General features: G+C 44.2%; 1 protein-coding gene across 1 annotated transcript in view; it reads left to right on the top strand.

Moving 5' to 3' along the window:
- The window catches only part of DYNC1H1 (dynein cytoplasmic 1 heavy chain 1), a 57,570-nt gene that overhangs the window by 43,873 nt on the left and 763 nt on the right, over positions 1-12,934 (top strand). The window contains exons 60-76 of the mRNA XM_083729746.1: positions 1,354-1,607; positions 1,741-1,875; positions 1,959-2,053; positions 3,375-3,549; positions 4,315-4,390; positions 4,819-4,979; positions 6,007-6,118; positions 6,207-6,267; positions 6,367-6,490; positions 7,117-7,230; positions 7,929-8,099; positions 8,458-8,675; positions 8,777-8,880; positions 9,339-9,550; positions 9,930-10,083; positions 10,609-10,751; positions 12,207-12,375. Coding sequence (XP_083585872.1) covers positions 1,354-1,607; positions 1,741-1,875; positions 1,959-2,053; positions 3,375-3,549; positions 4,315-4,390; positions 4,819-4,979; positions 6,007-6,118; positions 6,207-6,267; positions 6,367-6,490; positions 7,117-7,230; positions 7,929-8,099; positions 8,458-8,675; positions 8,777-8,880; positions 9,339-9,550; positions 9,930-10,083; positions 10,609-10,751; positions 12,207-12,375 — 2,478 coding nt within the window. The remainder of the gene's footprint in view (positions 1-1,353; positions 1,608-1,740; positions 1,876-1,958; positions 2,054-3,374; positions 3,550-4,314; positions 4,391-4,818; positions 4,980-6,006; positions 6,119-6,206; positions 6,268-6,366; positions 6,491-7,116; positions 7,231-7,928; positions 8,100-8,457; positions 8,676-8,776; positions 8,881-9,338; positions 9,551-9,929; positions 10,084-10,608; positions 10,752-12,206; positions 12,376-12,934) is intronic.

Raw genomic sequence — 12,934 nt, 5'->3', positions numbered from 1 at the left:
ACGGGACTTACTACTTTCGGTGGGCCTTAAAACAAACTAGAGATACTTGCAGAATCTCCCTCTGCTGCATTCTGACCCAGATTGTATAGTTCTGCACACACACAGGTATGTTCAGTGCTTTTTTCTGGGGGTATGCAGGGGTATGCATACCCCTAACATTTTGTGAATCTTAAGTTTTGCCTCATTGAGGGGCAGTATTTCAATACGAGTAAGAAAATAAGAGTACCCCTAAACCTTTTTTTATAGAAAAAAAGCACTGGGTGTGTTCACTAGAATGTCAGAATCTCATTCTTTCACGGGTGCATTTTCCAGCATCTTTCAAGCTGAGGGAGATTTACTTTATTTTTAATGTTTTCAAGCCAATGACACAAAGGACTCTGCTATACAGTTGCAAACAGAACGTTTTAAGTGCATTACAGTCATACCAGGGGTTACGAACGCTGCGGGTTGCGCGTTTTCGGGTTGCGGACCGCGCCAAACCCAGAAGTACTGGAATGGGTTACTTCCGGGTTTCGGCGCATGCGCAAAATGGTGCAAATCACACGCGTGCGCAGACGCAGCGCTGTGGCTTGAGAACATGCCTCCTGCAAGGATCACATTCCCAACCCAAGGTATGACTGTATACAAATGTGACACTAGATGGTGAGCTTATGGCAAATTCAATATAAAACATTTCATTAAAAAAGCATTTGCACAGCGTTTTTTATGTGTCTAGAGTCCACCCAATGAGTTGAATTAGAAAATGAAGTGCCTCATCACTGACATATATTAAATGTTTATTTGTAATTGTACAAATATTTGAATAAAAACGTGGCTTTTATAATCTTAAAAACCTAGAATTGCAGGATGTGGGTGTTACTCTGCAACCTCTTCAATTTCATTCAAGGACCCAAAAGTGAGGGACTTTACATTTTTAAATAGTACTGTGAGGGCAATCTGTTACCAGCCTTCTGAAATCCGATTGATTGGAACCCAAGGGATATCGGCTTGGATCCAATGGAGGCCACTGAATTCTTCAGGCTTCTCCATTCCACTCTGGCCTGCCTCATGCTATTCCAGGGGGGTCCTCACCCTTCAAAACAACTTGCCAGGGGCACAGGGAGCTGTAGTGAGTGGAAGGAGCCAGGAAAAACCCCATTGTGCAGGTGACTCTGGGTCTGACCTGTCATTTTTATAACTGTGGAAGTGAAACTGATGGAATCTGTTCACCCTTAAAGAAGCCTAATTAAATTAAGGACTGCGCTGATGTTGCTCTGTGGCTGAAAACAATTTCCGGGGGATGTTGCAGAGTTCTTGGATTATCGTGGTGTATAGCTCGAACTGTCCTTAAGGCTTTTTTTCCTCTACCCAAAGGTGAATTCCAGCTGCGTCTGCGGCAGTTAGAAAAGTCGCTTCTCCAAGCCCTCAATGAAGTGAAGGGTCGGATCTTGGATGACGACACCATCATTACTACACTGGAGAACCTCAAGAAAGAGGCGGCTGAGGTCACCAGGAAAGTTGAAGAAACCGATATTGTCATGCAGGAGGTGGAGACTGTGTCTCAGCAGTATCTCCCACTTTCTACTGCCTGTAGCAGCATCTATTTCACAATGGAGTCACTAAAACAGGTACAAAAGCACGACTGCCTTGCCTTGCCGCCTTCTACCTGTTAGCCATGTTTGTTGCACAACATGATAAGATGCCACAGGTACAGAAGCGGCTTGTTTTTGCTGCTGTGTGACTGTGTTTTTCCCTCTTTAGATACACTTTTTGTACCAGTACTCCCTCCAGTTTTTCCTGGATATCTATCACAATGTCTTGTATGAGAACCCGAATCTGAAGGGGATAACAGACCATACCCAGCGTCTTTCCATCATCACCAAGGATCTCTTCCAGGTTCGGAAAAGCCATATCAAGTTAAAACAGTTCCATGTTACCAGTAGGAGATGAAACTAACCTTTCTCGTTTTGCACCGATAGGTTGCTTTCAACAGAGTCGCACGTGGCATGCTGCATCAGGATCACATAACCTTCGCTATGCTGTTGGCAAGAATAAAACTGAAAGGCACTATTGGGTAAGCATACAATTCTCCCTTTTTCAATAGGTGGCCCAATCTTCAGTCTCTTACAAATGTAGGCAGTGTGTTGTGGCAGTTCTTTAAAAGTAAGGCATACCCTGAATTTTTGCAAAGGTGACATTTGTAAAATCAACTCAGTATAGCCTAATAAACTGCAACGGAAGTTTACAAAAAGGTAAGTCAATATAATGAAGAAAGATTCATAACCCTACTTTAAAACATACAAAAATTAAAATACTAAAACACATTAAAATTACCTCCACTTTCTGGGTAGGCCTGGATGTTTTTAGCAGGTGCTGAAAATATCAATAGTCAGGGAGTTCCAAAGTCCAGGTGCCGCTGCATTAAACTATCGAGTTCTTACAAATGTGGAATGAGTATTAAGTGGCAGTTCTAGTAGTGCCAAGCCGCCGATCATAGAGGTCAAGTGGGCCCATGTGGGGTAAGGTGATCTTGTGGGTAAACAGTTTCCACGTTGTTGTTCTTTGTATATATATATAAAAAAATTGTTTTTCATTTTGACAAAGTATTATTATTATTATTATTATTATTATTATTATTATTATTATTATTATTATTAATGAGCACCCCACCCTGAGACCATTCCATTGTAACTATCCAACTTTCCAAAATTTCAACCCCCCTTGCGATGGTTTGACCCTTTTCTGTTTTAACAGTACAAATTCTACAAACACCCTTCCATATCTCCTCCAAATCATTTCTTCTGCATATTCCCCATCTTACCTTAATAGCACATGTCAATTTATCATTAACAGCTATATCCCACACCTCTTTGTACCATTCTTCCATTCTATATTCTGCTTGCCCCTTCCACTTCCTAGCTATAATAACTCGTGCAGCTGTCAATAAATTTGTGAGCAAGTCCTTCATAGCCTGTGTACCTTCCACCTCATCGTAAATTGATAATAATGCTACCTCTGGACTTGCGGTCAGCTTTAACCCAGTGATTTCTGTTGGACACCCTTTGCCAAAAAAATTGTACATATTTATACCTACACCACATGTGAACATAATTCTCCGTTTCCTGGCATCCCCTCCAACATAACACTGAATATTCCTTGTTTATTTGATTTAATCTGACTGGTGTTAAATACCATCTCCAAATTAATTTATAATAATTTATTTTTATCCTTATAGATAACATTTTCAAAGTGCATCTCTCCCATATTTCCCCCCGACTTTGACTATTTACCTGCTCCCATGTTCTTAAGGGCTGAAAATACTACTGCTTCTGTCCATGAGCACAAATAGTGAATTGTTCTCTAACGAGCTCTTCTTCCTTTGTTGCCAATTGCAGGGAGCCTACCTATGATGCGGAATTCCAGCATTTCTTGAGAGGGAAGGAAATAGTACTCAGCAGCACACCTCTCCCCAAGATCAGTGGCCTGACTGTGGAGCAACTGGAAGCCATGATGAGGTTGAGTTGCCTTCCTGCCTTTAAGGATCTGGTTTCCAAAGTCAAAGCTGATGATGTGAGTACTGTCGTCAAACAAAGCTGCCAAACTGAAATTAAAAATGAATTGCTGGTGCAATGGGAGAGGGCCTTATTGATACCGAAGCCTTGACATTATCTTTATTGGGAACCCGTAACACGTGGCAGGGATGCGGGTGGCGCTGTGGTCTAAACCACAGAGCCTAGGGCTTGCCAATCGGAAGGTCGGCGGTTCGAATCCCCGCGATGGGGTGAGCTCATGTTTCCTGGTCCCTGCTCCTGCCAACCTAGCAGTTCGAAAGCAGGTCAAAGTGAGAGTAGATAAATAGGTACTGCTCCGGCAGGAAGGTAAACAGCATTTCCATGCGCTGCTCTAGTTCGCCAGAAGCGGCTTAGTCATGCTGGCCACATGACCTAGAAGCTGTACGCCGGCTCCCTCGGCCAATAAAGCGAGATGAGTGCCGCAACCCCAGAGTCAGCCACGACTGGACCTAACGGTCAGGGGTCACTTTACCTTTACTAACACACGGCACTTGTTCCTTGTGCTGAGAATTTGTAGAGGGGAGGACAAATGTGTTTCACTTCCATACTTACTGCTTCCAGTACATGGACTGGGTAGCTAAAGCTGCCTGATCGATGTATTGTACAACATCAACTTTAATATGTAGTAGTGATATAGGTGCTGTTTCTCCATGTCAGTCTCCCACACCAACCCACCCCCACACACAGACACACTCTTAATAATTTCATTGTGGTCTTTGGTCTAACACAAGGTTCCTGTTCTTTATCTCCACTTGATTCACAGCAATTCTGCATTTGGCTGGACAGCAGCTCACCAGAGCAGACTGTGCCATATATTTGGACAGAAGACAAACCTGCAAGTAAGTGGATAACTCCATTTCTGGATCAGTTTAAGTATATTTGGAGAAAAGGCAAAGCAGGTGCATGTGGAGATTTATTCCACTGCTCTGGGGAAAGATGCTTCAGTATTACGTGCACAAGGCATCTATTGCAGTTGGCCATTTGCCTTTGGCTGTGGCAAGTAGCAGTTGTCCCCCGGCAACACCTACAACTGAAATACTGTGTGAATTGACTGCAAGTATGCACACCATATCCATGGTCAGAAAGTGAGGACTGTTGTCATGTGCCTTGTCCTGAGGACATCCGAGGTAGCTTATGTGCTTCTAGGGTTCAGTTACTGTCTCTATTCCCCTACTGGGAAAAGTTGGTCTTAGAAGAAGCATAGTCCTCCTTTGCAAGGCCTTTTACCTGATGACTTTTACCCCTCCCCCCTTTTTCTTCTGCTCAGCAACCATTGGGCAGGCCGTTCATCGCTTGCTCCTGATCCAGGCTTTCCGTCCTGATCGCTTACTGGCAATGGCGCATCATTTTGTTTCCACAAACCTTGGAGAAAGCTTTATGTCTATTATGGAGCAGCCCTTGGACCTGTCACACATTGTGGATACAGAGGCAAGTCGGCATTTTAAGTCACACCCATTCCGTTCCACAGAACCTCAGGTGGAACTTCTGCAGGCATGCTGCTTAAACTCTCCTTCTCCGTTTTGTTTCAACCACTTCTGTACCGCTTAATACAAAAAACATATCTATGTGATGTACAGGAAGCTAAAGCAGCAACAGCAGACAGCTTAAATGGCACAGATTTTAGAAAAATGCACAATATTACACTAATACAAATTACTAATAAATATAGGCCAGTGTCAATTCCTTATCCTTCTGAAATACGTCCTGACCTCTCGCTCAGGGCCCAGAGAAACTCACAAAGTGGAACCTGCTGACATCACCCTACTCTAAACTTGTTTTTATGGGCAGGCACCAAGGCAGATGGAGTTTCCTCAGGCTGCCAGCTGCTGTGTCCCAGTCGGCTGCAGTTTTTGCAGCCCTCCTTCCTCCTCTTGTAATTTCCAAGGTGGTTTTATGTGGCATTACAACATGCCTTTTTCTACAAGGTTGACTCTAGTTCTGCGTGCCTGTGGGGAGTTCAGGCTTCTGAATCTTAAAACAGCAGTGCCCAGCGCCACGTAGCATAAACACTGTTGAAACTTTGCAGACTTTTCAGGAGCAGTCTATGATACGGCCCAGGTTTTGCTGCTCAAACAAAGCCCCACTTTCTAGGACGCCCAGCACACCTCAAGTAGACCTTTGGATCTCAGCCTATATTGGAAAACGGGGGTTTGATTTGAACCTCAACCTAGATACGGAATATACCTTAAGTGCCCACAAGTCAGTGGGAATGTGAAGAAAGAGAGGTCTGTTTGGAAATGTGCAAGGCATTCCACTCCTTTTATTACTGAGTGCTGTTGCAATCCCGTACACTTAGGCGACTGTTCCCCTCAAGTCCTCCCTGTGCTGCCGAAACATGAGAAAAGTAATGATCAGCTCCTGTGGGTGTTGAAAAAAGCAAACCTGCTTTGTCCTATAACTACCCTAATTCCTTTACCTTTTTCCTTTCCCCCGCCCCACCCTTCTTGGATTTTAGGTGAAGCCTAATACTCCTGTGCTGATGTGCTCAGTGCCCGGCTATGATGCCAGTGGGCGTGTTGAAGACCTTGCTGCCGAGCAAAACACACAGATCACCTCTATTGCTATCGGTGAGACCTTTGGGCATCCTTGTCACTCCAAATGCTGCGGAAGGTAGCTTTAAACTCCGCCTCTAAATTGTCAACTTTGTGTTGGCAGGTTCCGCTGAAGGATTTAACCAAGCTGACAAGGCAATCAATACAGCAGTGAAGTCTGGCAGGTAGGCTCTGCTCGGTCCGGCATTTACTCTGGCATTGTACAAATAAGTATACTGGAAACTTCTTAATCCATTTTTTTTTAAAACTAACATTTATTCTAGATGGGTCATGCTAAAGAATGTCCACCTGGCGCCTGGATGGCTGATGCAGCTGGAAAAGAAGCTACATTCTCTTCAGCCTCATGCCTGCTTCAGACTCTTCCTTACGATGGAGATAAATCCAAAAGTAAGCAGCTCAGAAGCAAAATCCAAGTCATGACCTGGATCTTTGCAAGCCTTTTCTTTCTGCACTGTTGTTTCTGGAAGAAGGGTGCCACAGTAAAACAGACACACAGAGATAGTATCTCCCCCCCCCCCCCATGAGTTCTCTGTCCAGCCTTCTTAAAAATCCATTAACCTTCCCCTCACTAAAGTCACCGTAATGGCAATAAATAGAAAATAATAAATTAACCTTTATGCAGATTTTTTTTTTAAGTTTTATTTAAATAAACTACAATGTTTTTATTTAAATAAAACCTCAACGTGGTTTTTTGAGCGTCTCAATACATTACCTCAGTAAATGAGGACAAAAGCAAATACAAAATGATAAATGTCTAGATGTTCTTTACCCTCTCCTCTGTTCTCTTCTGTTGGTATTGCAATGAGGCTCTGGCATTTGTTCTGTACCAGCTGCCGGTGGGTGGCTTCTGTTTATTATTATTATTAAAAACATGAAGATACTTCTTGACACTAGAAGTATGACTCTTACTAAGGTTCAGCATGAATTTGAGCTGGCGTAGTCATTTTGCAGAGGTCTAGGAAAGAGGGGGACATCTTTTAGTGCATAATTGCGGGGCTTATTCTGTGTTTTAGGTGCCTGTGAACTTGCTGAGGGCTGGGAGAATCTTTGTGTTTGAACCACCCCCCGGGGTAAAGGCCAACATGTTGAGAACCTTCAGCAGCATTCCGGTGTCCAGAATGTGCAAGGTAAGCTGTCTCGATTATTATAAACAGATCCTATAGTTAGCCAAAGCATTAGTGGGACAGCATATGGTGGTTCCCAAAAGTGCTGGGGGGGGTCCATCAGAGTTTAGTTTAGAGCCCACCTATTCCCACCTAAAAGGCAGTGTCAGTCACTCATTAATTCATGCATTGGAAAGATCATCCTCTGCTGGCTTTTTGACCATTCACTGATTTAAATGAAATAAGTTGAAGCTCCTCCCAGGCTATGTTTCCTTAACGCCAACCTTGCAGAGAGAATGGTGCTGGTCCTCTGCTTGCTGCTGACACTTGGGTAGAGCGCAAAGCATCTGAGGAAGGATGGGATAAGACACTGCAGAGCTTTAGTAAGCCCCTCTAGCCTGCACAAAGTAGACAAACATTCAGGCAGTCTTTCTGAGGCAACCTAAACATGTAATATCCACAACGACCAGGCCATCTGTTCTGACTTTATGTCCAAATGCAATACCTTGTCTTCACTAGCACAGGCCTAAGGCTGCCTACTGTGCCTGTTTGCTTTGGCAAACTTGCTCCAGGAGGTTTTCCTGTAACTCCACAAAATTAAAAAAAAATGTACCAAGTAAGGACAAGGTTTATTCCTTGTAATCTCAAGCATGCAGTTCTTCTCTTGAATGCAATGTAAGAAGAAGAAGAAGAAGCATTTTTTTCTCCTCTCTCCTCCCTAGTCACCAAATGAGCGCGCTCGTCTCTATTTCCTTCTTGCTTGGTTCCATGCCATCATTCAAGAGCGTCTCCGATATGCTCCTCTCGGCTGGTCAAAAAAATACGAGTTTGGTGAATCTGATCTAAGATCTGCATGTGATACAGTGGATACATGGCTGGATGACACAGCAAAGGTAAGTGAAGTTGCAGGCGTTCCACTTTACCGCTCTGTCTTAAAGGGAACGTGGCTGGACTGCTTTCATGAAGGACAAGTAATTTGTAACAAGTAGGCAAAGCACATTCATAAAACATATTCATATCCTGCCTTTCCTCAATGGAGCTCAAGGCAGCATGCATGGTAAGTAAAGCTAAATACTGAATAACTTGTCCAAGATCAGCAAATGGCTACGCTAAGCAGGATTTTGAAACCTGGGTCTTCCAACATGGTGACCAGCCTACCACACTGGTTCTTAATTTGTAATAATGTTAGCTTTGTAGACTTTTACTGGCCTTAAGCTATCACCATTACAACAAAACTGTCTACCCCTCCAGGGCCGCCAGAATATCTCTCCTGACAAGATCCCCTGGTCTGCGCTGAAGACCCTGATGGCTCAGTCAATTTACGGAGGACGCATTGATAACGAATTTGACCAGCGTTTATTGAACAGTTTCCTGGAGCGCCTCTTCACCACTTCAAGCTTTGACAGTGAATTCAAATTGGCCTGCAAGGTTGACGGTCATAAAGACATCCAGATGCCAGATGGAATCAGGTACTTAAGTTCAGCCTTTAGTAGTAAGCCTGGGCCAGGTTGGCTCAAACTGCTCAGTGCTATGGACCACGTGGTCATTACCTGTCGTTTTGTCTTGACAGGCGTGAAGAATTTGTCCAGTGGGTTGAGTTGCTGCCAGATACGCAAACACCATCCTGGCTCGGGCTGCCAAACAATGCCGAGAAGGTTCTTCTCACCACCCAGGGTAAAAAAATGCTTCACTTCGGTAGTTCATTGTTCACCGGAATCTAAACAATATTTGCTAAACCACACAAGATTCTCTAAAGAAGCTTGCAAATGTTGCATCGGTTACAACGGAATTAGCTGGGTTTAAAAAAATTAAAGGCTTAGTGCAGCATGAATCTCGTGAACCAGATTTAGCCAGATAGGGAGGTTGAAGTGTTGGAGCAGGGATGAATCCTGAAAGCCAAGACTTTACTCACAACCTAGTCAGCTGAAGTTGTCAAGACCACACTTTGAGGATATGTGGCTGAATGTTATTTGTGAACCGACTAATAGCACACGATCAAATTCCTAAATTATATGGAGGGCTTTCAAAAAGCTCAAGTTTGGATTAAAGTTAGCCTGCTTGCAGCTAGCACACGTATGTTAATCTTTAACCTTTTTAAAATGGTTAAGCATTTCATGCCCTGTACATTTCAGGTATTGATATGATCAGTAAAATGTTGAAAATGCAAATGCTAGAAGATGAGGATGACTTGGCCTATGCTGAGACCGAGAAGAAGGCACGGACAGACTCCACCTCGGATGGTCGGCCAGCTTGGATGCGAACACTGCACACCACGGCTTCCAACTGGCTCCACCTCATCCCACAGACACTGAACCACCTGAAACGTACCGTGGAAAATATCAAGGTGGGACACACAACCAAGTATGTACAGCAGAGCTGGGGAACTTGTTCTGGCCAGGTTCTGCTGGACCACAATTCCCATAATCCCTAGCCTTTGCCATGCTGGCTGGAGCTGATGAGAGGTAGAATCCAACCATATATGGAAGGCCACAGGTTCCCCAGCCCTGATGTAGGGCGAATGTTTGCAAAATCATATTAATACTGTCTTAGATGATGGCGGTGATACTTAATTGACAAAATTGTCTTGGTTTCAAAAATCAAAATGTGTAAAGTTACTGATGGTGCTTCTAGGAAGGATAGTGCTGGGATATTCCTGCTCTCTCAATTCAGTTGCCAGGATTTTCTCCACTTACTAACACTTTGCTCTTCCTTTGGAAACCAAGGATCCTTTGTTCAGATTCTTTGAGAGAGAAGTGAAGATGGGAGCCAAACTCCTTCAGGACGTTCGTCAAGATCTTGCAGATGTGGTTCAAGTGTGCGAGGGGAAGAAGAAGCAGACCAACTATCTGCGGACACTTATTAATGAACTAGTGAAAGGTGAGCTATTCTAAACATACACACACACAGCTTCCTGAATTAAGATGCTGCTGAAAGAAAGAAAACGGAAGGTCTAAGGGGGTCCCTTTCTTAGCTGTGGTGTTGTGCCTATGCGATGGGATTAAACCAAGTACCTATGTTGAACTAAACCTGCTGCCAAATCATAAATCCAGCTTGGTGGTTGGTTGTTTTTTCACGTTACAGAATCCCATCCATAGATTCTGCAGTCGCCGGTGCTTAATTTGGTATATTTACATTTTACACACAAGAGTTTTCAGTGTAAATGTTGAGTGTTTGTAAGTTAACATAAATGCCATGATAAAGTAATTTAATTGCTGTAATTACCTTCTGGTGGGTTTTTTTTTTTTTGTGTGTGTGTGTGTGTGTGTGTGTGTGTGTGTGTGTTTTCTTTTAATGTGTTCAGTGTTTGCTTATAGGGAAACTATCAATGAAGGAGAGAGACCATCCAGTTGTGACTAGTCTTTTGCTCACAAAAAGTACAGCCTTTTTATACTTTGTCTCTAGGCATCTTGCCTCGCAGCTGGTCTCACTACACTGTGCCTGCTGGCATGACGGTCATCCAGTGGGTGTCTGACTTCAGTGAGCGCATTAAGCAGCTACAGAGCATCTCCCAGGCAGCTGCTGCAGGTGGAGCAAAAGAACTGAAGGTAGGCAATAGAGTGTTTCGTAGTGGTTGAATTCATTACCGGTAATGTGAGAATACACATGAGATGAGTTTCATTCCTCTGGCTTTTATGTGAAATGTGAAGACTACATCAGGGGTGGAAAAGCATGTTCTTTGGAGAAGATAGAGGATAATAAATACACTCAGCTGATTGCTAGGGAAGCAGTGAAGCCCTGGTTCTGTAACCCCTCTACTGATGGCCATGGTTTCTCAAGCACCGCTTTTTTAGTTATGTACAATGCTGTCACTGTATGGATCACATCTCACCATAACAATGATATATATGCGCTTGTATAGCATATTCTCATATGCTGTTTGAGAAGGGGTTGAATACAGCATATCCTCATTTTTAACGCGCTGCTAAGGAAGTGTGGGTGTCTGTATTTCCACTCACACAGATCTGCTTAAATCCATGGGATTTTGTGGGGCTGGTGAGGCCAGTAGTTTCCAGGGTCAGAGGGAAGGCAGAAAGCGCTTCCCTGTCAGTAGCTAAACTGCTCAGACCCTGAGGGTGCAGAGTATGCACCTAAAATGATTGGGCAAAGAGAGATAAGAATAAGTCTGTATATGACTCACCAGCAAGCCTGGGCAATATGTCACCTAGAACTGGTATGAGGAGCAGACTGCGATGTTGGTTTCATTCAGCGGTATATCGCTCCTGTCAAGAGTCAAGAGTTTCTTCCTCCAGCGGGCGCTGCTAGCAGAGGGACTCGGGAGCAACGGCAGTTTCACCGGTGGTAATATCACTGAGTGAAACCACCATCCCACTCTGCCGTCATATGATGGAGAGGGAGAAACAAGCTGTATCAGAGAGGCATTGATACAGTCTGTTCCTCCCTCTGCATCTTTAATCTGCTCGACTGAGGAGTGTGCAGCTGTCCCTTGCCTCAGTCAAGCAGTTAAAGGAGCCCAGACGTCCTGTGCATGAATGGTGAGAGCACCCGGCCTATCTCAGCTGGGGGGAGGAGGAAACCTTCCCTCCCCTCAGCTGAGTGGCGCAAATGAGCTGCATTGTCCCAGCCTGCGAGCCTGAAACCGCCTCAGTTCTTGAGGTGAGAACAGGGGCAATTTCACCCGGTGTCTCACAGGCAGAGGCCAATGCATCTTGTTTTTTCAACATTACGGTATACAGTGGTACCTCTGGTTACGAACTTAATTCATTCCAGAGGTCCGTTCTTAACCTGTGAACACTTTAGCTAATGGGGCCTCCCGCTGCCGCTGCGCCACTGCTGCACAAATTCTGTTCTTATCCTGAAGCATATGTAACCCGAGGTAGCACTGTATCTCCAAACCACGATGTTTGGCTGGGGATACACCATGAAGTTGAAAAGCTAATATAGCCCAGCCCTGCTCACTAAGTCTTCACCTGCAGGCTCCTAGTACTGAGCCAATGAATCAAGTTGTGTCAAACAAACTCTGCTGTGGATTTGCTTAACAGAACATCCATGTATGCCTGGGAGGCCTATTTGTACCTGAGGCCTACATAACAGCTACAAGGCAGTATGTGGCTCAAGCCAACAGCTGGTCTCTTGAAGAACTCTGCCTAGAAGTCAACGTTACAACAACTCAGAACGCAGTGTTGGATGCTTGCAGTTTTGGAGTAACAGGTTAGTTGGAGCAACCGTCTCAAGGGTGACATTGAGGAAATACTCTTCATGCTGAAATGTTCCAGTTTCTTAATGGGTGTAAAAGTTAACACAACATACAGAGTATACAGCAGCAAAGTAATTTTGTGTGCAAAAGACCGTGAGGTTAGATTGCACATGCATTCAGTTGTGCTGAAGTGGTGTTCCATTAACATTTTGGGGGTATGTGTGGCAGATCTTCATCTTACACCTCTTCAGGGGTCCTTAATGGAGACAGGTGTGTGCCACAGTGGCTGTGGCAAAGATTCCAGGTATCTGCAGATTCCTTTGGCTTCGTGTATGCAGTTAGGTGACATTGCATTCTGTCCGTGCCAAGATCAGACAAATTTCCAAGACTGCATCTAGCTGCCGTGCAAGTATGAAATCGAGGCATCCTGAAGTGAACACATAATAATTGGAGGTTTTTAAAGCAAAGATAGGGTGGCCATCTGTCATAGTTACTTTAGTTGAGATGACTCTCGGGGTCCCCTCAAACTCTACAATTCTATGTGCTTCGCTTCTAAGGAGACTTTATATGAAA

The sequence above is a fragment of the Podarcis gaigeae genome (genome assembly GCF_964106915.1).
Source record: "Podarcis gaigeae genome assembly, chromosome: 1".
Taxonomy (NCBI): domain Eukaryota; kingdom Metazoa; phylum Chordata; class Lepidosauria; order Squamata; family Lacertidae; genus Podarcis; species Podarcis gaigeae.
Note: the sequence above shows the minus strand (reverse complement) of the source record. Positions and strands in the feature narration are given on the sequence as shown.